General features: G+C 39.7%; 1 protein-coding gene across 1 annotated transcript; it reads right to left on the bottom strand.

The window, feature by feature from the left end:
* Positions 1-7,581: 7,581 nt before the first annotated feature.
* On the bottom strand, positions 7,582-10,864 carry LOC139719696 (oxytocin receptor-like). The gene is made up of 3 exons (XM_071631094.1): positions 10,004-10,864; positions 8,903-9,092; positions 7,582-7,910 (listed from the first exon to the last, which is right to left on the bottom strand). Exons 1-3 carry the CDS (start codon positions 10,862-10,864, stop codon positions 7,582-7,584), a joined length of 1,380 nt encoding a protein of 459 aa, XP_071487195.1.
* Positions 10,865-27,130: the final 16,266 nt, after the last annotated feature.

Genomic DNA, 27,130 nt, shown 5'->3' with positions numbered 1-27,130 from the left:
AAAACGAACAGTATCTATAGTCTTGACATCTTTTCCTATAATATTGGAATGGATGATACCAAGTTTGCTGCACGAAATACAAGCAGAATAGTTTTCTGATGCAAATTGTTGTGCTAGTTATATATTTCCGCCACAAAGATACTCGCTAAGCACCCAAGAGGCTATCTGAGCTTCATAGCCTAATGATCACTGCCACAGAACAATGATTGCAGAAAAGTTTGATTTAAAAGTAAACTTGACAAAAAAGAAGGATGAAAACGTATATTACTTATGCAGGAAGTATGGCTATTAATAGCTATTGAATTGAAATCACAAGCAAACCGGACACGATTAGCAATCCAACTACATTTGTTATACATTCAGTTCTTTTTGCCAAAATCTCCAATGTCGCCCTTGTCATACAGTGAAACACTTAACATAAACATTGCAAAGCAACGCTGTTTTGTTCTTTATATTGTTTTATTTGCTTTGCTTTGCTTTGCTTTTGACTTCGTTTCCCATGGTGAACGTCACAAATATACCACATTTATTGTCGGCAACCTTAGCAAGAAAAATATCAATGTGTTTGCAATCACTTGAGATGGTTCTTATGAAATTGATTAGCTATTTCATTATAATCTTACTTTGTTCTTTCCCTTAATGAAATAGTGTTCAAGTGAATTCCACAATTTCGGTGTATCCTGACATTCATTGAGAGGTTCCACAACTTCTTGCGAGTATAAACAGTGCAAAAGGTAATAGCTATCATTCATGGTGTGGAGTATAATCAGATGTGCGTTATTCTACAGTTGTTGCACTAAATAACAGTTCGTGACAATGATATTCATTGGATGAAATGAATCCATACGTGTCCTGGATCCATTTCTCTGTCAGATATCAATAGCAATAGTATAATGACTTGGTATATAGGCTCGAACAAAGAAGTCACAGTGACTACATTATTAGTATCTCACGCGGTTCATTTGTGCGACGACAGTGTATAATATGAACGGATCCTATTTAGGGTGAATGTTCTGCCATAACGAGTATCCGAAATGAAATCTGGAATGAAACTGAAAACACGTTGAATACAGACGACGTCACTCACAAATTGACTCATGTCATTCAAATCTTGAAAGGAGCATTTGTATGCATCGCAAATGTTACTTTGTAATTTTGCCGACAATTACAGGTATCGTATTGAAATTTGTTGCTATTAATCTAATTTATCTAAAACAAAAACAAAGAGGAAAATGGACCCATCACAACCATAATCCCTGTACCGTGTTGCCTAAGTGGCAGGCGAATAGATTATACTTAGGGTTTGATGATAACATCTAGAGTAGGCATAAATTGGAATTTGATAAAGAGACTTATTCGAATTTCAGTAGAGAAAACGTCTGGTAATAAGTGAACAAAACTTTGCTCCTCGTTGGGTTTGTCATACTGGCAGATCGTAACATAATTGTTCCCGAGTTTGAAGATTTTGACGAATTTATAGTGTAGTCTTCTTCTCAACTCCTGCCTATTAACGCTAAATTATGGTGGATCCACCCACCGCCCCCCCCCCCCCTCTTACGTTGTATAATGACGGTTCCTCATAATTATGATGTATTGGGATAAAAGTAAAATGTGTTACGCCACAAGAAAGTCACATTCACTGCAACACTATAGAAACATATCGTTGAAGCTTTGAGCTAGATTACATAAGCGCTGATTTTAAAAGAATGCTATTTCTCTTGTCTTGGTCACGTGATTTTGACGTCAAGGCATGATAATTTTCTGGCACTGTGCACGACTTGGAACATGGATTCTAGAAATCATGAAGAACTTAATTTGGTACTAGTAATATCTTCATTTTTTTATGTCTCCCTCGACAGCACACACACACAAAAAAAAAATCAAAATCGAAACATCACAGATCCGGGAAACTCATTATTACAATTGGTCCGATTGCGCAAAAGATGACGAATCTAGGAAGGCAAAGTAATGGATTTTAGAATACGACAAAAAAAAAATCAAAATCTACACTTAGATGGCTAAGAGTGATATTCAAGCTTTCAAAGCACCCGTCGTCCTGTTTTTACGGTTACAGTATGTTTCAGCAAAGTATTTGGGGCAAAATATCCTCTAGATCTAATTCTCAGAGTGGAGCGCCCCTTCATGATTACATCGTGTCGTGCCGTCCAGTGCATGGTTGATAGAGTATTATGATATTGTGCTTGGATTTCTCGTGGTGAAATTGTTGATCAGGTCAGTGATATCAATAGTGAAAGATACTGATAGGGATATATGTATATACATTGAAATGGCAAAAAGAAAAAAAAGAGAGAGATTCTACCTTACTGGCAGACTCACCCATGTAGGATAATGCAGAGATCAGTTGAACCACCAATCAACAAGCAAACAAAGAAAAAAATAAGGAGTGGCTTGGCAGTGTACAATGTGTAGATGCTAGTTTGTGAAGTGGCCTGTCCGGGTCATAAGTAAAGCATCGTTACCCGTGTTTACATGTTTTTATTTACAGACAAAGAATGAAACAAGCATTACATTACGAGAATGGCCAGTCATCTGTCTAGAACACAATACACTGGCACAGGTTTGCAGGGAAACAAAACACCCGTTATGCCTTGAACGTACATTGGAATATCGATACCCGGACGCAGACAAACTATTCCGGATGGACGACACGCAGTATGCCACATGTAGCGCTTTGCAAGGTGTTTTGACGACTCTCGACAGATACACACGCGCATACTCACACATACACACACACACACACACACACACACACACACACACACACGCATTCACACGCATGCGCACACGTCTGCATATCAACTGTCTATAAAACAGTTTGTATTGTCATCAGTGATTGATGTTACAAGCCTCTTCGATAGGAAAATACATTTGCTACAGCTTGTATGACTAGCGTAGCTAACATGAGTTATCCGGTAATAACCGTATTTACATTTTGTACAGGTTATTAACAAGGTACAGTCAAATGCATTCAAGAGTTTCTACGTGAAAAAGCGCAACAATGTGGCTTATAATTCATATGCAAAATATATAACATACTCTTTGTTGTTCAAGTTTATGTAGGCTACTGACAAGATGATAGTGGCAAATTATAAAAACAAATATTAAGAGCACCCGCCCTGCTGGAAAGAACACAGTGTCCCACAGTGTGAGAAACCCCAGTGTTAACACAGTGTAAATACAGTGTAAACACAGTGTGAAATCTCCTCAACCTGTTAGATTCGAGCGTTTTAACAGTGTGCAACACAATGTGAGTCATCAATTCACAGTGTGAAACGAAACATTAGTATGTGAACACTCAGTGTAAACCACACCGGGTGTGAAATTATCTTCACACTGTTAGATTCGAGCATTTTCACATAGTCGACTATGTGAACACACTGTGGACACATGCACTGTGGAAAACTGTGTTCTTTCCAGTAGGAATATGATTCTCCCCCCCCCCCCCCTCACAAGATAGTGGTCATCCTCCGCACCGCGTGCGCGTCCCCGATTTTTCGGGAAAAGGGGTATATGTGTAGGGACTCAAATATGGGGGGAAAATCCTGAAATTTAAATCATTGAAAATGGGGGTCTTTTTTATTTTTCCCGAAATATTCTTAATCAGGGGTAGTCTTCGAATATTTCCTGAATAATCCTGAAAAAGTACGCAAATCCGATTAGTTTCAAAGGGTCTAGGGCAATTACCCCCTGGGCAATTACCCCGGACCCTTTCCCTGGCCCTAATCCTAATCCTGAACTTAATCCTAAACCTAACCCAAACTCCTAGCCCTAAACCTAAACCTAACCCTAATCTTTACTTTAACCTTACCACTAACCAGTATTTAGCCGGGGTTAATTGCCCTGGGAGGGGGCGGGGAGGTAATTGCCCTGATAACACATCAAAACCTCCAGAAAAAAAAAAAAAATCGCAGGATATTTTGCCACATGCGCTGCGCGTGCGTCAATCTGCTTGCGCATACAATAGCAGGCTTCCCCTGTAAAAGCCCGTGATAATAAAATCTAAAGCCATTTCCATCCCTAAAGGGGAAATCTCTAAGAATTTTATTTATGGAATAAGCAGTTGTGTATGGCTGACCGTCTGACCCGGGGGGGGGGGGGGGGGTCAGGAGCATCGCAACAATACGGCATATCTTTCTTTTAAAACTCGTTGAGGACGGTTTGATTTTGCTACAGCACGCATTTCCCATAGACATCTGCCTGAGTATACTCGGGACTCGTCCTCAACAGGTGAAAAATAGTCGCCTATGAATCTGTCAGTTGCTTCGCTTTTGTTGTGCATTCATTCGGGAGCCTTAGATCTGCGACGCGAAGGTTAATCTCGTGTCGTCTCAATTTTCACGACGACGGTTCTGGGCCATTTTAGGACCCGCTCATTTTCACGGCGCACAGAACTACTTGATGCCATGATGACGAACGACATAAATGGGGGCGCTATTTTTCGTCGTATGCTGCGTCTTCGCAAAACCAAAGCTACTTTACAACACGACGCAGGGAGAGGAGGACGATCAACGCAAAATGCTATAAAGCTCCCCATATTCGTCTCATCGACGCTTCATCATCACTGCATTCTCGCAGCTAGTGTCAAGTCGAGCGAGAGGACAGGTTATCGCTGAGTATTATTATTAAAATGATGGTATAATTGTATTGGTTGAGATGAGGATTCACCTTTTAACTTTTTGCGAGATATTTACACTGTAAAAACATCGGTGTTAGATTTAACACCACGGGTGTTAAATCTAACACCGATCAAACTTCAATAAAGGACCACACCCACAGGTGTTAAAAATGCACTGTGATGGTGTTGAAAAGTGTTCACCTGACACTTCGTGGTGTTAATTTGACACTGTACCTGGTGTTATTTTGACACTGTACTGGTGTTAATTCAGAAATGACACCACATGGTGTTGATTTGATATTTGCTGGTGTTAATATCAATGGTTTAACACCCGTCCAGCTTCAATAAGGGACCACACCAGCTGGTGTTACTTTGGTGTAAATCTATTTTCACATCTTTTCAAAAATCTAGTATTTTAATGTAAAATTCTTGATCGTCTTGTTTAAATCAAAAATCAACAAGAAGTGCAGTTACTAAGAAACTCTTCAAAAAACAGTTTAGAATTTGGAAATGACACCCGTAGGAGTTAATTTAACACCATAAATGAGCACCGAAAATTTAACACCAGCTCGGTGTTCACTATTTAACACCGGACTTTTTGCAGTGTAGAAACCACTCTATGGAATGTTAAAACGCATACAATTCTAAGAGGAATTCGAAGGTTATTTGATGAGAATCGGTTTTGAAATGGCAGAGATATCCGAAAAATAAAGGTAAAATAAAGCGATTCTAATAAAAGTGGGTCTCACGTTTTATTAGGATCGCTTTGTTTCGGATATCTCAGCCATTTCAAAACAAATCTTCATCAAATAAAGGTTGAATTCCCCTTAGAATTATATGTTCTTTCTTATTTCATAAGGGGTTACTCATTATCTTAAAAAGTGTTATTAATATAATAAAAAAAGAAACATGAAGCACCATCTCCACTAAAACTACACAATCCCTCTGACCGTAATAACTGATCCCCGGAATCGTTCACTCCAAAGCAATTGCACATGCATGGACACTCTGATTTCATCTATGGTTTATCAAAATTTTGCAGCCAGTGCGCTTGATATATCACTTCAAATATGAAATTCTTATTTCCCAGATTATCTTGGATAGTAAAATTTGCCAGAGTTTCCATGGAGCACCAATCAATTTCAAGCAGGAAACAAAAGAAATGACGGTTGGTCGAAACATTTTCCTTCTCCCATTTCATAGCTTCGATCTTTTTCTCTCAGTCACATAGAAGGAGACACTGCATGCTGACGAGAGAGCAAAAACTGGTAGGACAAGACAAGCAAATGATCGAACTGGTTATTGGAAAATAGATAAACTGTAGAGTCCAATTCTGTTTGTAGTTGCACATATCCACTTCAGCGACCCGACAGTAATTAATTTGTGCGGAAGAGTATTGTGACGCAATTGCAGTACAAGTAGTTGTATAATTGGTGTGTTGTAATGACGTAATTGCAATTTCGTTTACATAGCAGTGCACGCCTGAAATGGGACAGAATGCGCGCAGAATGCTAGGCAGAAATTTTTGATTATATCGATGGTGATTATATCGATGTATTTCACTGTAGCCATATTGCCGCGTATTGTCATCATCATAATCATTGAACTGCTTCCAGACATTGGTTGAAAATATGACCACATATTATTACTGAACAAGATTGTACAAGTGAGTAGATAGTCTCCTCAGGCGAGTTAGCAGAAATTACGTCATGTCATTAAAGCAATATCTTACGAGCAGACAACTATGTGGAATGCTGGATACCGTTTCTATCGATCATTAGCAGTGCGATCGCACACGTTTTCATATTGTGCAGCTATTGTGCTCTGTACAATTAATGATTTGTGTAATGCGAAAACTGCTGATCAAGCTGTACCGTTTTGTTCTCTCTTACGTAGTCGAATCCTTTCTGAACGATGAGCATATCAGATTTTTTTTTTTGTCATGTTAATGCATTTCTATAATAAACGCGGAAATTTAATGTTTCGCATTTGTTTTGGCTACAGCTTATCATTTACCAGCATTCAAATAATTCATTAACCGATTTTAATTAGTTGTTGGCAGAGGTGTCGGTTATAAATCCTGAAAGCGGTCGATTCTGTAGATGCGCCACTTCTCGTATGCAAATTCACCACTGTTAAATGTTGGACGAGTAAATATCAGACATTTAATTCAGTGACAATGTTGAAGAAAGTCCTGATTCTAATGTTATCATTCACTAGGATATAACACACCTTTGCGTTCTACAACTGACTAAAAAAATCCTTCGACAAGATCAGTAAATCTTCCCTCTGACTTCTCTTACGTATTAGCTCTATAATGGGAGTGACACACTACACCATGTACAAGTACAGTTCTATGAGCTGATTTTAGAAACGTCAGCACTTTGGTCAATAATTTCATAACGAATATGCACCTAATTCATTTCTTCCGTGCGTGTGTGTATGCGCGCGCAAGTGAAAGTTTGAGGTTAGTTAATACATTGTTAGAGGTTAATTAATACATTGACAACACAGTAAACAGAAAAATGCGTGAGCCTTACTTTCTTGGACAAAACACGTATGATACAATAACATGAAAAAGCCTCTTTGAAAACGATCAAGTCCTCTTCAAAGTTCATTGCGAATCTTTGCCAACTAGTTTAGCAGCTACACTGTATTTCCGAAAGCAAGTTCTTTCTGAACAGACATACGTAATTTGTTCTACTAAAATACAGTTCCAAAGTTTTTGAAATTTACATCAAGTTAGCAAATGTTGATAACGGATCACCTTAGATGCATTTGCGTAGATAGTCCATCATACGTTAACGCTTCACTGCATTCCACAACTTCATTAGAATGTTCGTGATCGAAGTCCGTTGTTGCCTTATAGTCCCTCCGAGATTTGGCGATTTCTCATGAAGTAAAATAATACATAATTGTCACACCCGTTTCCTAACTGATTAGGGTTAAATGTCCCTCGTGTGTCCGGCAGGTGCGGCGTAGTTACAGGAGTAGCCGCTGCCTCTGTCGCGCGCAGCGTCCACTGTCGAGTAGAGCGTCTTGGAACCCATCGGGGATGTGGTCGACACGTAACGACTTGAGTTGTCATCGGCGGGGGAGCGGTCCCGACCGTTCTTGGACTTTCCGAAGCGGCCCGATGTGGCCTGAACGAGCTTGAAACAGCCAAAGGTCTGCAGTGTCTCTCGCTTGACGTTTCCGCTGAACGCCAGGTAGATCCACGGGTTGGTGCAGCTGTTCAGGTTGGCCAGGAGCATGATGATTGTGAAAGCAGCACCTGAGAAACACGGAAAGTGTTAAACAGTTGAAGTTGCCAACATCATTGAACAAAGTGTCTTGATAATTCACGGTGTACTTTTATGTTACTTGACATAATTTTTCAGGATGAAATGACTGTTTGTGTTAGTGTGTGGAGGTGGTGCTTGCAGTAGTGGCACTGTGGAATAATGGATAATGGAATCCTTAAATGGATAACTCTCCTGACTCTCAATCGGATGGCCCGAGTTTGATTCCCGCCCAGTTCTTACGTCCTTTGTCAAGATGTTTTTACCCACCATGTCCCTCTCGACCCAGGTTTATAAATGGGTACCTAGCAACGCTGGGGTTATAGTACTGGCAGGTCCTTCTGTTAGAGCAGTGGCTGTCCTGGATAAAGAAGACACTATCATTATCATCATGCGGACTTTCGCTAGGTTTTTATGACTTTGTAAAGACGAGATTGGTAAGCGATGGCAAACATCTAACTATACACTGTACAGCAAAATGCGTTCTCGTCATCACTGATAATAAATTGGTGATAGTCTGGAGATATTCGTGATGACAGTGTTTCATTTATATCTTCAACATTATTTGTGGTGGTATTGTTCGGGACTTAAAGACTTTGTTAAGGGAAGGAGGTCATGGTTGTTGAGCTGGGCTCAACGTGGGCTTCCAAATGATTTTCTCTTTTTTTTTCTGTTCGATTTATCAAATTCATACTTGAACTGAATGATAAAAATTACTCCAAAGAGAAAGAGCATCATCCGCAATTTCTAGGACTTTATAGTTTAGGTTACAAATTTATTCTCCGTTTCTCATAAACAACAAGGAAACAATGCGAGATTTCAAACTAGTATTATAACAGGATACAGGATAAAAACAATTTTTGAATAGTCCATAAGAAAAAGAAAATTAAACATGTGATTCAGGATGAGAGTGAGAGGGCGTGGAAGGGAACAGCAGTAGGTCATTGACCTTTTCGACTTGGCTGAGGAAATGGTGCTGCCTTACCTTGAAATGGGGCATAAGGATCCCATGCGGCCCACAGCTGGGCCAGACCAAACGGTGTCCAGCAGGCAACGTAGACGGTTACGATGGCCAGCGTCATTTTGATGGTCTTCACCTTTGCCCTGCTGACCCGAGCTGCCGACCCGTGTTTGCGGCACAGTGGGTCAGGCCTATCATTGTTGGTCTTCGTCACCTAAACGGTTATTATCAAAGGCAAGAAAGCAAGAGAAGGAAATATTATCATCAGTGAAGGCATATTTTTTTTTATTCAGCTCAATCCAAATGAATTCTACTTTACTCGTCTGAAGCTCTCGTAAAAGAGGCAAAACACTCTGCCCCTCGGATAGGACATAAAAATAATGGAGGTCCCGTGTCTGAGAGAGTCACAACTCATACCCGTAAAAGATCCCGCTTCATTAATTCATCGCAAGCACCAGATGAAGTGGTCCCCGGGCCGCCTAACATCCAACTGGACCCCATGGAAGACCAGCTATTGCAGCTGAATATGGGCTATCCAGTCGTCCTCTCAGATGGAAATGGAGCAAATGAAAACTTGGAAAAAACACCTAAAGATTCGTAGAAGTATATCACGACCATAAAGCGATGCTTTGCTACAATCTAAAAATTACCATCAAGTTCTGCTAGAAATTTTAGAACATGCAAAAACTAATAACAGTGCTTGTAAAATGTTTCATCGTTCAAAGAAATTCTGATAACAAAGAATTTTGAAATATTCAAAATGAGACAAGGAGGGATGGGAAAGGGATGACGGGAAGAGCTGTATAGAAAGAGATTGGGTAAAATTAATAAAAGTATCTGGATAGATGGAGGGACGGAAAAGTTTAGGGAGAGCAGATGAGAGTGCAGATCAAATTGCTAGAAATTTGCATAGTGGGGGTTTCCCATCTAAATTTAGATTCTCAGCACTCTACTCTTGTTAATTAAAGTTACGTTAAGCAATATCGGCAATTTGTTTCCCCTCTGATACGCAAACGTTTAATCTAGTTTGCAACTGTAACCGTCAGGTCTGTTTGAGCCGGTAATGTTGGCCTCTGAACTTTGACCCCGCCGAATATGTGGGAGGGGTGAGGAGGGAAAACTGACCTTTACTTCTGACCCGTCGTGATCGCCATCTTCTTCATCAACGTTGGTGGTGACGACGTGGGATGAGTTGCTGATAGCGTTGTTGTTCTTTTTTAGTTCGCTGTTGGGCGTCCCTCCTATGTTCCTCCAGACGGTGTATGACACCAGGCCGTAGGTGCCCGCCAAAATCATGCTGGGGACTATGTACACGGCAGTGATGAAGAAGGTGATGTAGATGCGAGGGCCCCATTTGGAGCGGAACTGGGCGTAGCACTGGAAGCCCGAGCCAAGCGGCACGTTCCTAAAGATGATCATCTGAGGTATCGTGAAGACAAACGATATACCGTAGGCAATCGCAATCATGATGCGCATGCGCTGGGTGTAGTCTCCTCGCAGACCCAGTAGTGGATGGCAGATGGCGATGTAGCGGTCAATGGCGGTCATCACGAGGATGTAGGTGGATAGATACATGGGGAAAACCTGGCCGTACTTGACCAGCCGACACATGAAGTCCGGCGCGTAGAAGAGATACGTGATGTCCCATAGCAGCTGGGGAAAAATACTCAGCACTGCCGTGAGTAGGTCAGCGATGCACAGGTGCAGAATAAAGAAATGCATGCGAGAGAGCTTCTTCCGACGACGCCAGAGCGAGTGGACGACGATGGAGTTGCCGAAGAGGGCGACAAGCAGGATCAATGTGCTTGAGAAGATTTCCCATATTGCCAGAATCTCGTCCCTGTCTGTTGGATCTGCAGTTGACGACGCGTTGGCGGAGTCGTTGAATCCCCATTCAGTATAATCAGCGCCCCCTTTCGGCGACGTATAAGAAGGCGTTGAATAAGTTGCTTCGAGAGCATGGCATCCTTCCCCGGTACATGACATCGTGTCAGTTCGATGCTACCTCTCACTGCCTACTCGATAGCTTACACTCACTGTTGGTTCTGTCGTCTAATGGAATATGTCAGTCTGATAAGGATGAAGCTGAGGGTGTGTCAGGATAGATGAAACCACACAAAACCTGTAATGAAATAGCAAACAAGAACAGAAAAAAAAAAAACATGTTGAGTGGAGTGTGGATCGTATCGTATCCATTCCGGCACGATAGTCACGTCTCTGCCAATGTACTTAATTTTCACAATCATTGAAGAAAGTTCCAGGGATGGGGATGGGGCTTGTCTTCAAAGAGCTCACGATCAAAAGATAAGCACGTTTTTACCCCCAAATCACAATGTACTTCAAAAGGTTAAAATACTACCGAAGTGATTAAATAAGAAATGAGTCAGATTTTTCTTTCTTGGTTTACACCTGCCCAGTTTGAATTCCGTGGTAAAGTTTGAAATATGTAATGTTTTCATGCCACGAGCATGTCGTGTTAGGAAATTCTAGTCAGACGAAAGGAAGGAGCTTATAAATTTATGATGAAACTGGCAGAAATCTTCCGGTCACCGTAACAAGCCCGAAAAAAAAATATAAGAAATCTTTTATTCTCCACTTATATGATAAGACATCTTAAGTAAGAGGGTTATTTGCATAATCTGATGTATAATCCTACGTTGAGATGTTCACGAACATGCAGCGAGAAACTGATTTAATGATGCCTATACTGTACATCATGATCTCATCCTATACCGTGTACGTCAGAGATTGTGGACTAAAAAGCATGATATTGACCAATCGGGGAAATGGCACCATTTTGAAGAAACTGGCCATTAACGAACACATTATTTCTTTTGATGCCAGCAGCTTGCACAGTAGATCCAAGACCTTTGCGTGGTTCCATTATGTAAACGTAGAAACGTAACCCCCCAAAATACGCCATGTCTTCTCGCCTTTGGAACCTCTTGGAGAAAAACTGCCAACACGTTCGACAACAGCGAGGCGGCAGCAAGAAAATAGGCATGATGAACCGACGTAAAGCTAATACAACGAGTGACTGTTGGCTTATTTCGTATTCCCGATAGTCTCGGCCGGCGACGCTCGTCGCTACGAGGATTGGTTTGCCCAAGCGGCAATATCCTGCGCCTTGCTTCCTGCCGCCTGTCACCAGGTTGACCGCCTGTTTGCTTTGGCATAAACGCAATAATTCCCCAGTCCTGAGGGCGCTAGAGTGATAGATTGGCAGAAAAAACATAAACACTTTGACAATTGTTTCAGTCGCCTTGCCTGCTGGCAGCACGTCAGTAAAACGTGAACGATCAAAGCGAAGTGCTCGGCGCTTCCAGGCACCCGTTGGATCGCTTTGATCGCTTTGTTTTGTTTCTTGTGTAGCGATCACTACAATTACTTAACGCGTCACTTTGTGACTTAACTATAAACTTGGTCCATTAGTGTCTGAATAGTTTTCTATTCTGTTACTCAGGGATCTATATATATGGACAACACAGGTGCATCGTTAAGTCTGAGCTATTAATGTACCATGATGTACAGTGTGTCTTACTCCGTGTACCCATCCAGATTACAACGTCCGTCATTTCCTATATGCCGATATACCTTCTCTCTCTCTCTAACTTTTCTCCTTATTACAGCGTTATCGTGACTTCATTTTTTTCATGAGTTAGTTTTGTTTCGCTTGTTAAAAATATCATATTTCCCAATTTACAGGCTGATTTTTTTTCTTTGAAATATGCCAACCGCAAAATAATGCGAAATCAATTCAAAGAATATATAATTATATATTTTTAATTGTCTTCATATCCGATATCACACATATACACAATAACCCCAACAAACTAGTAAGGATTGACGCTGAAGATTTCCGAAACATCATGTTTCTGATATTGCTATTAAAAAAACAAAAAAAAAATAAGAGCTGATTCAAGCATTGCTTTCAAAAGACTATGTCAGATGTTCTCAACCAAAATCATACAATCAATAAAGAAAAATAAAGGTGTGCTGTATAGGAACGTTCAGCATAAGTTGTATATCGTTACAAGTACCATGCCCATGCGAGAGTTGTTAAACTCTTTTGTTTATTTTGCTTTGTTTGTTTGCATGTTTGTCTAAAACATACGTGGATTTGTTTAAGTGTACGGCGTGTTTCGTTAGCAAATTCTGTCCAAATCAGCAATGCACTTGAGCAAGCCACACTTGAGACAACGGAAGGGGGGTTGCAAAGGAAGAAGTTTAGATAAGTTGGAAAAATGGCATGATGTAAGCATGGAAAACTCAGCACGAAGACAACATAATCTCGAGATATGACATTTCGATAGATTAAAATAGATAACAATATCACACATTTTTAGATTGAGTACAGGATGTCAAGCATGTTTTGTGACATTTTCACGCACGTCTTGAAGCATGTACGTCGATAACACTAGGCGCGGTCAGACTGGCAAAAGATCGAGAAGTTTAAGATCGCGAAGTTTGGGCCATTCGTACGCGCGCAAGAAAGAGTGCGCCGTCCGATGGCTAGTGATTGTGATGTAACAATGCATATCTGTACATGACAATGGCCTCGCGCTTCGGAGACACCGCCCGCAAACAGATCGAGAAGTTTCGCGAGAAGTTTCGCGGGAAGTTTGCGGTCACACTGGCAAAACTTCGCGATCTTAAACTTCGCGATCTTTTGCCAGTCTGACCGCGCCTCGTATGTTCGGTTCATATCTTGAGTAGATGATTTTCTCAAACTGACCCACGTTCTCCTTTAGTGCATCTTCACTTCTCGTCTTCATAAGCTTCAACACGTCGGTTCCGACTCATTAGTGCGAGTTTCCACTATCTACATATACGAATGGTAGTTTATGCACCGAAATCTTTATTCTAACAATAAATCATGCTTTCCTGGCATTGCGTGTGGAAGAAAGGTCGATAAAACGACGGCAATTAAAGTCTTCTATAGACTATACATACATATATTATCCTCCTGTCTTCTGTCAGCGATTTTTCTTTGCGAAGCATTTAGAGATGGACTTCATTAATCAACACGGCATAAACAACGCCTCATTGTTACTACCTCCCCCCTCCCCCCCCCCCCCTTGATACGAAAAGTTTACCTTTCATGACTCTGACACAGCGGTGAAACGGGGAGGTCATTTTGATAAAGATTAGCGAAGAAGAGATTTTAGAGTAACACTTCACAGTATCATGCTTCCCCATATTTGTGGCAATGACATCCAGACGACATTCCGTACTCAAAAAAAAAAGAAAACAAGTGTATCATCTGGTGGTATAGATGTTTTACAACAACAACAATGAACATAGTTGTGGTTTGGTCTTTTTTGTCTCTTTTTAACAGTAGCGATGCCAAGGCATGAAGGTGCGAAATATCAAAGAGTGCACGTCAACTCTTCCTTGTTCGTTATTTATTTTGTCGTCTATAAAACAAATAAGTTGTAATGTATGTGAGCTTGCTTCACTGCAGCAAGGAGCTTAAGCTCCTTGACTGTAGGCAAGTGCATTAGCTTGTTACGTACCAGGCTTCTCTTCGAGGAAATTAGGTATTGTACGCTCTGTCATCAGAACGAACTTGGTGCTAATGCTGGGAGAGATTTGCTAATGCATTCTTGAAGTATTTCACACGAGTTTGGGTGCTCTTCCTGTACCTTGAAAGCATTAAGATGAGTCAGTTAAAGACGCAGTAGCATACGGGGATTCACGGATGGCACGATATATTCGCTGCCCACCGGGGTACATTCGAAAACTACGTATCGCACCGGGTCAGCGAATAATCATTATCTACAACGAAGCGTACCCTCATCGGGAACGGTCGGCTCGAGTCGAGATTCTTCGGCTGTGTGTGTACTTACATAGAGATCAGTGATAAGGCTTTACACAATTCGTTTGCGAGATTCTCGAATACATATCCGAGCCGGGCCAGCCTTATAACACTCCGTGGTATCCCCACGCCATCTAATCTTTAAGAACATGCAACACTGTCTGAGCGCGGGAGCATTATAGGAGGCGAAGTGATTTGTGGCGACGCATTTACAACATTACGGCTGTCAATTACAGTCACGTCTCTTCCGGCTCAGTAGCCACTTAGTCCAACCGTGAAACACATTCCCGTCTTTATCACTTATCCCGCTACCTGTGTTAGAAGAATGGTGGAATTTCAAAGACACAATTTTGTAAAGTTCCTTAAATGCCATTTATAACTTTTATTGATTCAGTGTTTTTCTTCGCACGATGCAAGATATGACATGACTCAGGCAGTAAGAGTGTAATCTCCAAAAGCTTTCAGGAAGGCCTCTTAGCAAACATATTCCATATTTTTCCGTCTTTTACGTTTTGTTTTGTTTTGTTTTGTTTTGTTTTGTTTTTTGGTGGGGGCATCATTTGAAGAGTTTGACGCAAAAGGAGTTAACTCCATTCTTGTTCATTTGAGATATTTGCGATCAATTCTGCTAAAAAAAGAGAGAAAATAATATAAGAAATTATGGAAATATTCTAAATCATGTCTTCAAGAATTTTCCTTGTTATCCTAGACGTGAGGTAACACTGTAAAAAAGGTTCAGTGTGCTCTATCTGGTGATGGAATTAATTTAAAATGTTACAAAAATGGTGCTCAATCCGTTTTGTTATCAAACTCTTCATTTGGTGACACACGTCAATAGGTCTTATGTCATGGATGTGACACACACACACACACACACACACACACACACACTCCTACCTGATTGTCCACACGCTTAGATAAACCGGTTACACTTGTTAATTGGTGGTTGTATATTGACCTTGAGTTGCAATGAGGAACCCACTTGTTTTGTTGTTGTTGTTGTTATTTTTCTCTGAACGCGATCAGATACGCTTTGAAATACTTACAAAAAGTCAAACCTGTCTATAGCGGTCACCCATGGCAAACGGGGAAAAGAGTCGGTATAGACAGATGACCGCTGTAGACAGGTTCTTTAACATGCCATTTTTTTTCTGGAGGAGGGAGTGGTTTTAGTTGCCGTTTATGGCAAGTGGCCGTTTACTGCAGGTGGCCGCTATAGACAGGTTTGACTGTACGTATTTATTAATTTTTAGTTCTACCTCTCTACCTCAACCAAGTTCTTCTTTCCCTTGGTACTTTTTATATACTAGTCTGCTATACAGAGGTATTTTCTGTCTGTTATTATGAACAAATAGGATACATGCATCATACGTATCATTTCTCCGCTGCTCTCCACAATCATTTTTCCCTTTTCTTTCCTGGGGGGCATTTCATGAAGCGTTTTGGTCGGATATTTTTCTGACAAACTGTTACAAGCTACTGAAATCCTTGTATCTGATTGGCTGAGGGCAAATTTGTCCGACAACTTTGTCTTACGAAATGCTTCATGAAATGCCCCCCCCCCTGGAATCCATCTCCTCTTTATCGCATGTGCCACTTACTCTTTTCGTGTGTGTGACCACGTCTGACTGTTTTTCCATCTTTGTTTGTCTGTCTGTCTGTCCCTTTCTCTCTCTCATTCCTTACTCTATCTATCTCATTGTATCTACATTCTTCTTCTTTGCCTTTGTTCCTCTCACGTTCGTCGTTAATTTTCCTCTCCATAACTCCCGTGCAAACAGGCCATGCAAGACGAGAAGCCTTCTCACAGGTTTTTGTCGGTCACAGCCACGCAGTATGCTACCTTGCGCGCGTCTGTGTACTTTTGCTGGTTGATCTTTCTACCGGATCCCCGTCCACGGGGGATCGGGTTCTGGGGTTAAGCGATGCCGGGGCACGCCTAATCCGCCTTGGCTGCCTGCCGAGTGCTGAAGTATGGCACGGACTTAATTTTTGCCATGTTACCCCATGCCATATGCAAGAGTCTTGCGTGGATGCAAGGATGAAGGTATTGTCATTCTCTGCCGTGTGTGTTTAACCCTTGAGGACATGGTCGGTTTTCATTTCTTAGTAGTGGACAAAGCAGAGGTAAATGAAGCCGTCCATCTTTCCCGAGCATTCGCCCCTCCCCGTGCAAACACCGAAGGTCCCAGCGAAGACAGCATTGATAAACTTTATACCTGTACTTCATGACTATTTTTCCGGTTCACAGCTGTATCCTTCACAGATAATACTTTGGAGTCCAGCCCTTATTTCAATTTGTAAATTTGGTGTCGTATTTCTTGAATATCATATTTTATATTTTCTACGATGTTACATGTACAAGATATAGAAGGAGATATAGTCCTGTGTGTGAAAAGTGCTTAATGTCTTTCGCATTTTTTGACCGATTAAAAATCCACTACAAGCAAGTAGTGGTTGTGATTCCCGAGGAAGAATGTTTGCACTTTTACAATGAAAAAAAAAAAGATTAGCAAATAGAGTACCTACCAAATTTTTAAATTAGATTTACAAATTTAAAGGAGTCATTTTGATCTGTTTCATACAGAGAGCTCTCCTTTCTCAAAGGAACTTCTTGCTGAAAAACAGGCCTATCATTGACTTTATCATGTTAATTTTCACGCTTGACAGGATGCCGCGGGAAAGTTTACCTGATATATGTGCCTGATAATGTCGAATTGCGGAATTCTCCCTTTCGAATATAGCCGATATCAAGCGATATCATGTCGCGATACCGATATCTGATCGATCGCTTTTGGGACGTATACTTCCGGTTTTGCGTTTCTGGAAAATCGTACCAAAGATCCTACGTAGTGCAGGATCTTTGATCGTACATTCCTTTCTGGAAATGTCTCGAACAAAATACCCGAGTTTGACTTCAGGTCGAAGTGGTCTTTCCCGCGAATCAGATTTTTCACGCTCTCCGCTGAACTTTGTCTGCTGGTCTGTTGAAAACTTCAATGTAAAGTTACAGATTAGAAAATTAAGTCTATTATTCGCGAGATTATAAGACAGAATTTGATACGATCTATGAATACTAGCTAGTACTTCGGCGTTCAATGTGCACAAATTAAAAAAAAGCGTATATTTACACATCGTGCGTTCAAAACCGGAAGTTTAAATCCAAAGAATTGAAGGTAAAAAAAAAATAAAGCGCCACACGCGTTCAGATTCGGAGAGCTATATGCGATAGGTAGAATTATCTCTTGTTTCAGCGATGACGTCACAATGATTTAACCCCCCCAAAAAATCACAAAACTGTACTACTTTTTGAAGAGATTGAACTTTTATCTTTAAAAACCACTGGTGGTTAATTTCTTCTTGTAGTATTGCCTTCATTTATTTTATATACATATATTTGGGGAAAATTGTCCTTGATCTTCATATTTTTTTTTTTAAGGGGGTCTATCTCCAGATTGATTAGAGTCTCGTTTCTGTGGTATGTTTTCAGGGAATGAAAGATTATGCATATCACTACTATAAGGGAGCTCAGAGATGTAAAAATGACCACAAAAAAAGACAATCAATGCACACGCACACAAACACACATTCTTGTATACATACATGCTTGTAGGCCTACACAATATTATAGAAATATCGTTAGTAATCACAGCAAATTCTCACACGGCTGCACTGTACCGCGCCATAATAATTTCTCCTCTTCGGGAACGGTCGCAGCACGACACTCGCTTCCCGATATACTGATATCCCGGTTTCTACATTACGTACCGTTCGTTGCTTTTTAAACAGCTGCTAATTGCCAATTGTAGATATGCGCTAGTGTTTCCATGTTCTTTTAGGACTCCACGTCCATTCCCCTGACAAGCATTCATGAATGGCAAATCCTCCCCCGTATATGACGGTTTTCTGTCTGAAATTGCCGGGTCGGGCTGGTGCGACGCTGGAGTATTATCTGCGATGTTTTTACCTGATTGACTACCATGTGGCATTCCAACAGAGTGTAACAATAATGTCTCTAAAGGAAAACGCGTTTTGTGTCAAAAGATCTTCGTAACAGTACACCCAATGCAGGGGCGAATCCAGGAATGCCGTAAAGAGAAGGCGCCTTTAGACAATTAAAAGGGGGGGTGCACGCCCCCCCCCCATTTTTTTTTTTCTTGATCTGCAACTGCAATGTGGTCCATTTTATTTCACTAGAGCTACAGCGGCTTCTAGCATGATTTCACAGTCCTTCTCTGGTATGGATTGTTTGTGAAGCAAGATTTCGTTTTTTTTTTTCTTTTTTTGCTAAGCAACTAGATTTATAAAGTAACCACAAACAGACTTAAATTCCCAATTATAGGAATAATGACAGGTCGTAAACATTAGCCTAGGCTAGGCAGATGGCATTCATTTTCAGAGGTATTAGAAACCTAACTATTTTTGTTTTCACGTCACCCTTCCCGTTCTGCATGTCTTGCTGAGAAACAGCGCGAAAAAAAAAATCAAACACACAAATCACACAGAAGTAGACATGAGTAAAGAGCCGCATTAAACTTGAATACAACAACAAAACCTATGAACTTGAATTTTCCTAATATTTCCTTGTTTTCGCCTACTTTGAGTCTCAAAACAGTTTCGAAGAGAACGCGCTGCAAGCACCGTCACAAGGACTCGCAAAGAGGTGATTTTGGCATTTACCAAGGAAAACCTAGTAAGCTCGGAAACAGATAAGGTGGCAGTGTTTAAAAAAAATCCCCTCAACAAGCTCACTGCAGATTTGCTCTCGTCGGCATCTTCGTGCCTGTTAAAGTGATTCCCACTCGAAAGAGAAGATTTCACTTTTCAGGATGGGGAATATAGGCGCGTGCTTCCATTCCGGATGAGTATTCGGTCTCCTTCGCACACAAGTGAGTGTCGAAGAGGTCCAGATGGTACATGCGTGCCTCACAACAATGGCGATATCCGTGGAGATCCCCTCCTTCTCCTGAGAAGTGGCAGTTGAAAAAGGAGAAAGGGAATAATTCACAGTTGGCATATCGTATTTATACGGCAGGAGCAAACAGGGATATAAAGGGGTGCGTTTGCGTTGAAATTTAGGGTCAGCAAGCGCGGTAATTTTAGTCTACATAAGTATCTCTCTTCCAACATCTCTCGCGTGCTCCCCCCCCCCCCCCCTCTGTCTCTCTCTCTCTCTCTCTCTCTCTCTCTCTCTCTCTCTCTCTCTCGCTTTCTCTGGCTGCTGCTCCCATATCCCTCCTTTTCCCATCTTTCTGTCTCTCCCGGAAGACTCTAAAGCATTTTCTTTTCTGTAAAAGAAAAAAAAAGGAGAAGATAAAGCCAAAATTCAATAAAAAAAGTTGGATCATCCCAACAAATAGAACGCGATGTTCATGTGCTGTTCAAACATGTTCACGTGCTCGAGGCGTCCAATGCATAAGATGAAATGAAATTTATGAGTCAGTCAAGTTTGAACTTTCATAAACTCCTATACCTGCCAGATAAATGTCACATTTAACGCCCCCTCTAGTAGGACAATGACTTAAGACGGACCGATACATTTTCCTGACAATGTACACTACTACCGTGTAGTATAGGAAAGCATTTGAAAGTAGAGCGCAGTTTCCTCATGTCGCCATAATTTTCGACTGAAGATGAAATTTGTTCTTAAATCTGGCTTGATAATTTCCCATCACCTGCACATTCTTAGCATCTGAAAAAAAAAAGTTAAAGTTAAACGAAACTATTGATACCTAAAACGGCACCTCCCCGTATAAATGCGATAGATTCGTATTTTTGAGCGTGTGCATTTTGGTATTATTTGAAACAACATTGTATAAAATTGCAAGAAAAAAAGTTGCAATTGTTGTCGTAAGAGAGGGACTGTGGTCACGCCCACATACTCATAGACTGTATAAAACTTGTGAGTTGTGTGACTCGTGGGCTGTACCAATCATGAGCAGTATGACCAGCGGGCTGTTGACTCGTTATGGGCTGTATTGAATTGAATTGAATTGATGAGGTTTATTGTTCCTGAAATTGGCAGCCCAGAGGCTGAAGTACATTCAGTTTACAGAGTGCATGTACAGTGTATAAAGATAAAAATCACAGTACCTCACAAATAATAAGGTGCTTACAATAAACATATTGAAAAATTATACATTAAATCGTGGATGCTGTCGAGCTCGCGCCATGCACCCAACATAGTGTAACTTTAAGGAAATTTTAACTTTAAGGGTCCTCCTATAATTACTGACTAATTTCTGTATGAAAATGAGAATGATCTATTTTGATTTGTTTTTAATTGAGTTAAAACGCATTAAGAGTAAAATGGTCACTTTTCAAATGTTACGAGAGCAATTGGGGAATGTGTCAAAGGAGATTTTGACGAATTTTGTTTCTCGTGTATGTTTCCATGTTGTGCTTGCAGCTTGTTTATTCATCTGCCTTTGGATCCCCTCACATCTATGTTGACACTTGTCATTTATTTTTCTTTTCTTTTCTCGTACTGTTGACTGTGCACAATTTTTTTCAGAAAAGTTACTGTGTCCAATCCTCCTAAATTGCCAAAGCCAGTCATTTAATTTCAATTTCCAATTTCAATTTCAATTTCACTTTATTCTCATATCTCCTGTTGAAAAATACATCCAAATATTACAAAATCAAACGATACATGATATCCAGCTATGAAGCATAATAGAACATTGCAAACATTTGTGAAACTACACACCACAAAACCAACAAAAAAATTGCCAGACATGGATATTTAGTTTAGGGCAGATTCTAACAGAGCAGACCTTAAAGGGACATTCCAGACGACTTTCATAATTGCACATTATGTAGTACATAAATCGACAACTCCATTGTATAGATTTGTGGAATATATTGTGGTTCTTGATCAGAGAAACAATACTTTGAAAAACCTTAAATAAATTACACTGAACAAGGATGATGACATTGGAGGTTCACATCTTTCAGAAATGTAGCAGTGTAATTGCATTACAATACCGCTTGCTTGCAAGTTCACCTGTGTATAATCTATGCATGCCTTCTTCTTTTGTTGTGCTTCCTTGAGCCCCAAATCATGCATTCACTTACAGGGACTCTGCCATGTTATCATCCTTGCTCATTGCAATTTGTTCTAATTTTTGAAAATATTCTTATTCTTCATCCCAATCATCACAAATTTTGAAACTCTGTCCTCAGTATAACTAATTTATAGCTGTTCAAATGTAAAAATCTGAAAATCATCCGGAGGTCTCCTTTAAGCTTTAAAATCATGTATAATTCAATTCAAATGGACTTCCCTAACCTATCTGAACATGGGAAAGAAATCACGCACTGCTGAAAAGTGTCAACTGAGAAGTACAGGATCTATTCATGCATTTTATCTTTACCAAACCGTGCTAGCTGTGCAATGAATGGGAGAAAAAACGGGATCTAAACCACAGGAGCAACAAAATGAACATAATGAATTAGGGATTATCAGATTAACCTAAAATTGAGCATGCTCTAGTATCACATTCTGTCCATAATTGATGCCAACTTTCAAAACAGTACAGCATAATCCTTTCAAAAGTTATTATAGTTGAAAGTGAAGAGTGTGAATTTAGAAAAAAAGATTTTCAAGAAATGATAAGAGGCTTATAAAACATACCTGACCTCAATACTTTACAAAAAAAAGGTTGTAGGAAAACTGCTCAAACACACTATTCCCATTCATTTTATGATCCCAAACTGAGGAATAGTGTCGAAGAAGAATAGATGTTTCAGAAAATATGAAAAACTCAATATTGACTTGGTTGACCTGTTTCACCATTATTGAGTCATAACGTAAAATTAAGGAGTGCGACTTTTTGTTGGTTTTCTGACGCACGGACACATATAGTGGTCAATTATGAAAGTTGGAATCAGAGAATAAATGCAAAAAAAAATATGATGGAACCTACTAAAAAGCAAACTTGTTGAACGTAGGTCCCACTATTAAAATCGAGTGTAGCAGAAATTGAAATTGACACCAAATATTGTAACCAACATATGTTATGGTTGAGTGAAGCAAGAAATGCTAACATGCACTGTTGCCATGGCATAAATCTGTATGTTTGGGGGTTTTGGGGTGTTTTTTTTTTTAGCAATTTGTCGTTTCTAGCACTTCGTGTGTTACTCTATTCACAGACCCCCAAAATAACTCTTGTGACATTTGAAAAGTGACTATATCAGTATTTAACGTGGACTCACTCATGCATGACTCGAGTGATCATTCTTATTTTCACACAGAAGATTGTCAAAAAGGTACCCTACTAAACGATTTTTTTTAAATTTTGATTAGGGTTGACTTACTCTGTTGACTATGTGATATACAAATATATACCGGTATAGGTATATAATATATATATATATATATATATATATATATATATATGTGACCGTGCACCTCAAAACGAACATAAAGTCGCACACACTGATTTTGCGTGAGGACTGAAAATAAGTGAAATGGGTCAACCTAGCCGAACTTGACTTTTTCATATTTTCTGAAAGAGCGGGTCTTCTTTTACATTATGCTAAAATTTGGTATAATAAAACGGGCAGGAAAGTGTGTTTTTTTAGCAGTTTATCTCGAACATTTTTGGTAGAATAGTGTGATTAGGTGTGTCTTTAGAGTCCCTTTTTCATTTCTGAAAAACCTTGTCCACACTCTTCACTTTCAACTCTAATAACTTTTGGAAAGATAGCGCTACTGCTTTGAAAGTTGGCATTAATTATTGACACAATGTGTTAATGAGGCATGCTTAATTTCAGTTTAATCTGATAATCCCTTCATTGTTGTTACTCTGGTGGTTTACTTCCCGTTTTTTGTCCCATTCATCGCACAGCCAGCACGGTTTGGTAAAGATTAAGCGCTTCAATAGACACTGTACTTCAGCGCCTCTTTTCTCAGCTCACACTTTTCCTGAGTTTGTGCTTTCTTTCCAATATTTAGATAGGTTAGGAGAGTCCATTTGATTTGAGTTATACATCATTTTAAAGCTTAAAGTCTGCTCTTTCAGAATATGGTCTTAACTAAAAATTCATGTCTGGCGACTTTTTGTTTGTTTTGAGGTGCAGGGTCACATATATATTTATATATTTATGTATATATATATACATATAATATATAATTAGAAGTTACAACGTATTCAGCTTTGTCCGTCTCTCCCCTCATATTTATTATGAAGAGCTTAAATGCAAAAGCGGATACGTCCATTCTTCTATATAAAGTCTGAGGTTTATGAGATAGAATCTTCTGAAAAAGGAAAAAAAATGTTCAAATACATTTGATCTTCTAAAATGTTTCTTAATTATCATATAACGAGTGTAGTACAATGATATTTATACAAATAGTTAAGTACATATATATATGTATATATATATATATGTATATATATATATATGCTCTCATCTTCTCGCACAGTATTTAATAACGTATATACATAAATATATATATATATATATATATATATATATATATATACAGCTGAATATATATATTCATATATTCATATGTGTTTCTCTATAATACATGTGGTACGATGACGAATGTATAATCTTCAAATTACAACGGCGTTCATGTGTTTTTGCATTCAAACTCTCCTTGCTCAAACTTAATCATGTGTGCATATGCATCTGCATCATTTTTGTTCTCTCTTATTCTGTTTCTCACACATGTGAGCCCTAAAGAATATCGCTCAGGTGAATAAGCAAAAGACCCACAATCTGCCAATCATCTTGGGTTTGTTAGTTCATGGCATGAGACTCGTGGCGCTGTTCTTTTTGTTTTCTTTCAGACTTTTCAAGCCTCAATCACAAAGAACTATTCAATCAAAAATTCACAGGGCGAAACAACAAGCAGAACAATGTCTCAAAACTCAATCTTCTCTGCTATACAACGTTGTTTTGTATTGTCGAATTTTCGTTGGTACAGAGCATGTTATTACACAATATTTTCCAGTAGGAATAGGTCTTCAAACGCTATTTGATTTTATGATTTTCTTTTTACATTTCTTTGATATTCCACACCGCTACAAGCACATAACGTCCTTTAAATCACGTCATAACTAAGAAGAATCACACTTTTGCCACTCTGACCGCTCCTATAGCGGGCTCAGCATGTCTCCTTATTACATGTATTTACCTAGACGTCATAATTTATCGTCAGAACCGCGTTGCGCTCTTTTAATAGACATGTGCACGTGTTTGTATGGTGTTTCCTTATTATCTACCTAGGCGTCATAATTTGTCGTTGCGCTTTTTTAGACATGTGCGCGTGTGTGTGTTTGCGTGTGTGTGCGTACTTTCGCAACCGGCAGCTTTCACGTGCTTTGCTACGCATCATTACGCACTCTTTAAAGAAGAAATTTATAGGAAATGATATCATATAAATTGACTGTTTTCCACCATTTAATGTTATTTTGATTAATTTCTGACATAAAACATGCAATAGAGTTGTCTCTGCTTTGAATATAAGAATCTTTATTTTTACCAAATTTGAGCACTGGAAAAAGTACCATGCGGCTACGAAAAGTGCCAAATCTTCGACGTCACTAAATGTGTATGCAACCCAGTGGGATTTACGTATCTATAGGCAAACTGTGTGCACTTTTCAGGAAATTGGTGTGTAATTTGTTGTCAATCTAGAATAAATCGTCCGCCAAAACTATATATTCACGTCGTGGATTTTTTTTTTTTGTTTTTTCGTGTTCATAGGAATCATTTTTTACATCCATAAATTTACGGAAACCAAAGTTTTAAAAGCACAAAACCTATCGTCAGCTTAAGGTTCACGATTGCCGTGATCAGCTGTTCCTTCGTACAGCCACAATTTGCTGTTATTATTGACATAACAAATTGATCATTGTGGGGGAATTGCGTATAGCTGAGGTAATCTTACATACTCATGAAGGATGATAACTAAGTCAAAGAGCTGTAATTGATTGGAAATCATTTTTACACCCATAAATTTACCGAAATACGACGTTTAAAAAGCACAAAACCTACCGTAATCAGCTCAAGATTCGCGATTGCCGTGATTAGGTGTACGCACAACAGTACCAGCAGAATCGGCAGTGAAGAGGTATTCCTTGATGCCGTGATTTCAGCTTGATTCTTCGTCGAAATGGCATGATGAATGTTTGTTAGATAAATGTGACCTTCTTTTTCTCTTGTGTGTTGGTTTAAATTCTAATTTTTACCTCAACTTGCTAAAAAAAAACAGTCTAACAAAGCGGGAAACTGCAACATTTCCGTGCTGAGCAGCAGTCACGATACACGTGTTGCATACAAGCATGCACCGCTGCTGCAGCGATCCCCATAGTATAACACGTAGGTTGCTTGTAAACAAGGGGGTCCTCGGCGCAGTTGACCAATCGTGAACACGTCTTTCGATCACGTGTCTTGGTAAGCAACAAGGCTATTTACGCGTCTGGGAGACGATTTGCATAAACTCACGCATGTTTCAGACGAATTTATGAATGAAAGCGAGTAGCATGACATCATGCCATGACCATATTTGGAATAAGCAGAGGTAGAGCTTTCTGTAGGTGCCAAATGTGTCAGGGTTCAACGCAGAGTATCTAAGACACGATCGCCAAAAGAACAGTCATTTTCGCCGTAAGGCGATTTGGTCTTTAGACGTAAGATTTTGGCCAACTTTTGAGATTGACATCCCACTTTTCTCTTCAAAATTCCACATTTTGTAGGTAATATCTCGAAATGTTGTTGATATCAATCAGAAACTAGAAAATTTCCCCTACAACGTGATACCAAAATGTCAATTTGGTCCCTGAGGTAGGTCATTTTTGACCTTTTTTCGGACTGTAGTGCGAAATCACATTTGCCGAGAAGTTTCGGGTTTTGCCAGAGCGGGTCTAATATAGCCGTACTGCAAATCAGCTCATACACATTTGGTGGCGTCGCTCAAATCCGATGTTTCTTGCAGCGAACGGAGCTACGTGGTCATGGAAATTGGGTGTTTTTTTCAATCTCAAAAACAGTTTGGGGTAAAGTTACATCGTTTAAAAGATATCCAGTTTTGTTAACTAGCTTTTTAGCTTTCGTAGATATCAAACTTGTCATATTTCTAGATTCTCTATAAATTTCTGCTTGAAATAAGGGTGACAAGTTGTTCGTTATGTAAAGGAAGCAAGCTCGCGCAGACAAGTGATAAAAAGTTCCACGTTTCCTTAATGAAAATTGACCTATGTACTTTAGGCTCGTAAAAAAACAAGAAAAGAAAAATGCCGCCATTTCGCCCATTAGTGTATGATCTCTAACCCGGATCAGTTGTTCATGCAAGACAGGACGTTGAATCCTACTCCCATGCTTATTGATTATGCTGCGCTTCGCATTTGTTTTTCCTATTAAATGCATTTAAAGATCGATATTCAAAACGAACAACCCATAGCATATCAATAACGTTA

This window comes from Diadema antillarum, unplaced genomic scaffold, assembly GCF_040938485.1.
Source record: "Diadema antillarum isolate AM-2024a unplaced genomic scaffold, OU_Dant_1.0 scf00000113, whole genome shotgun sequence".
Lineage (NCBI taxonomy): Eukaryota > Metazoa > Echinodermata > Echinoidea > Diadematoida > Diadematidae > Diadema > Diadema antillarum.
This window is presented reverse-complemented; position numbering and strand designations above follow the sequence as displayed.

Bases quoted from the DNA above. Each gene is read 5' to 3' on its own strand.
- LOC139719696 (XM_071631094.1), bottom strand. From the start codon at position 10,864: ATGTCATGTACCGGGGAAGGATGCCATGCTCTCGAAGCAACTTATTCA. The intron at 9,093-10,003 runs GTCAGTTTTCCC...ATAACCGTTTAG, and splicing joins ACGACGGGTCAGAAGTAAAG to GTGACGAAGACCAACAATGA. The intron at 7,911-8,902 runs GTAAGGCAGCAC...CGTGTTTCTCAG, and splicing joins TCCTTATGCCCCATTTCAAG to GTGCTGCTTTCACAATCATC.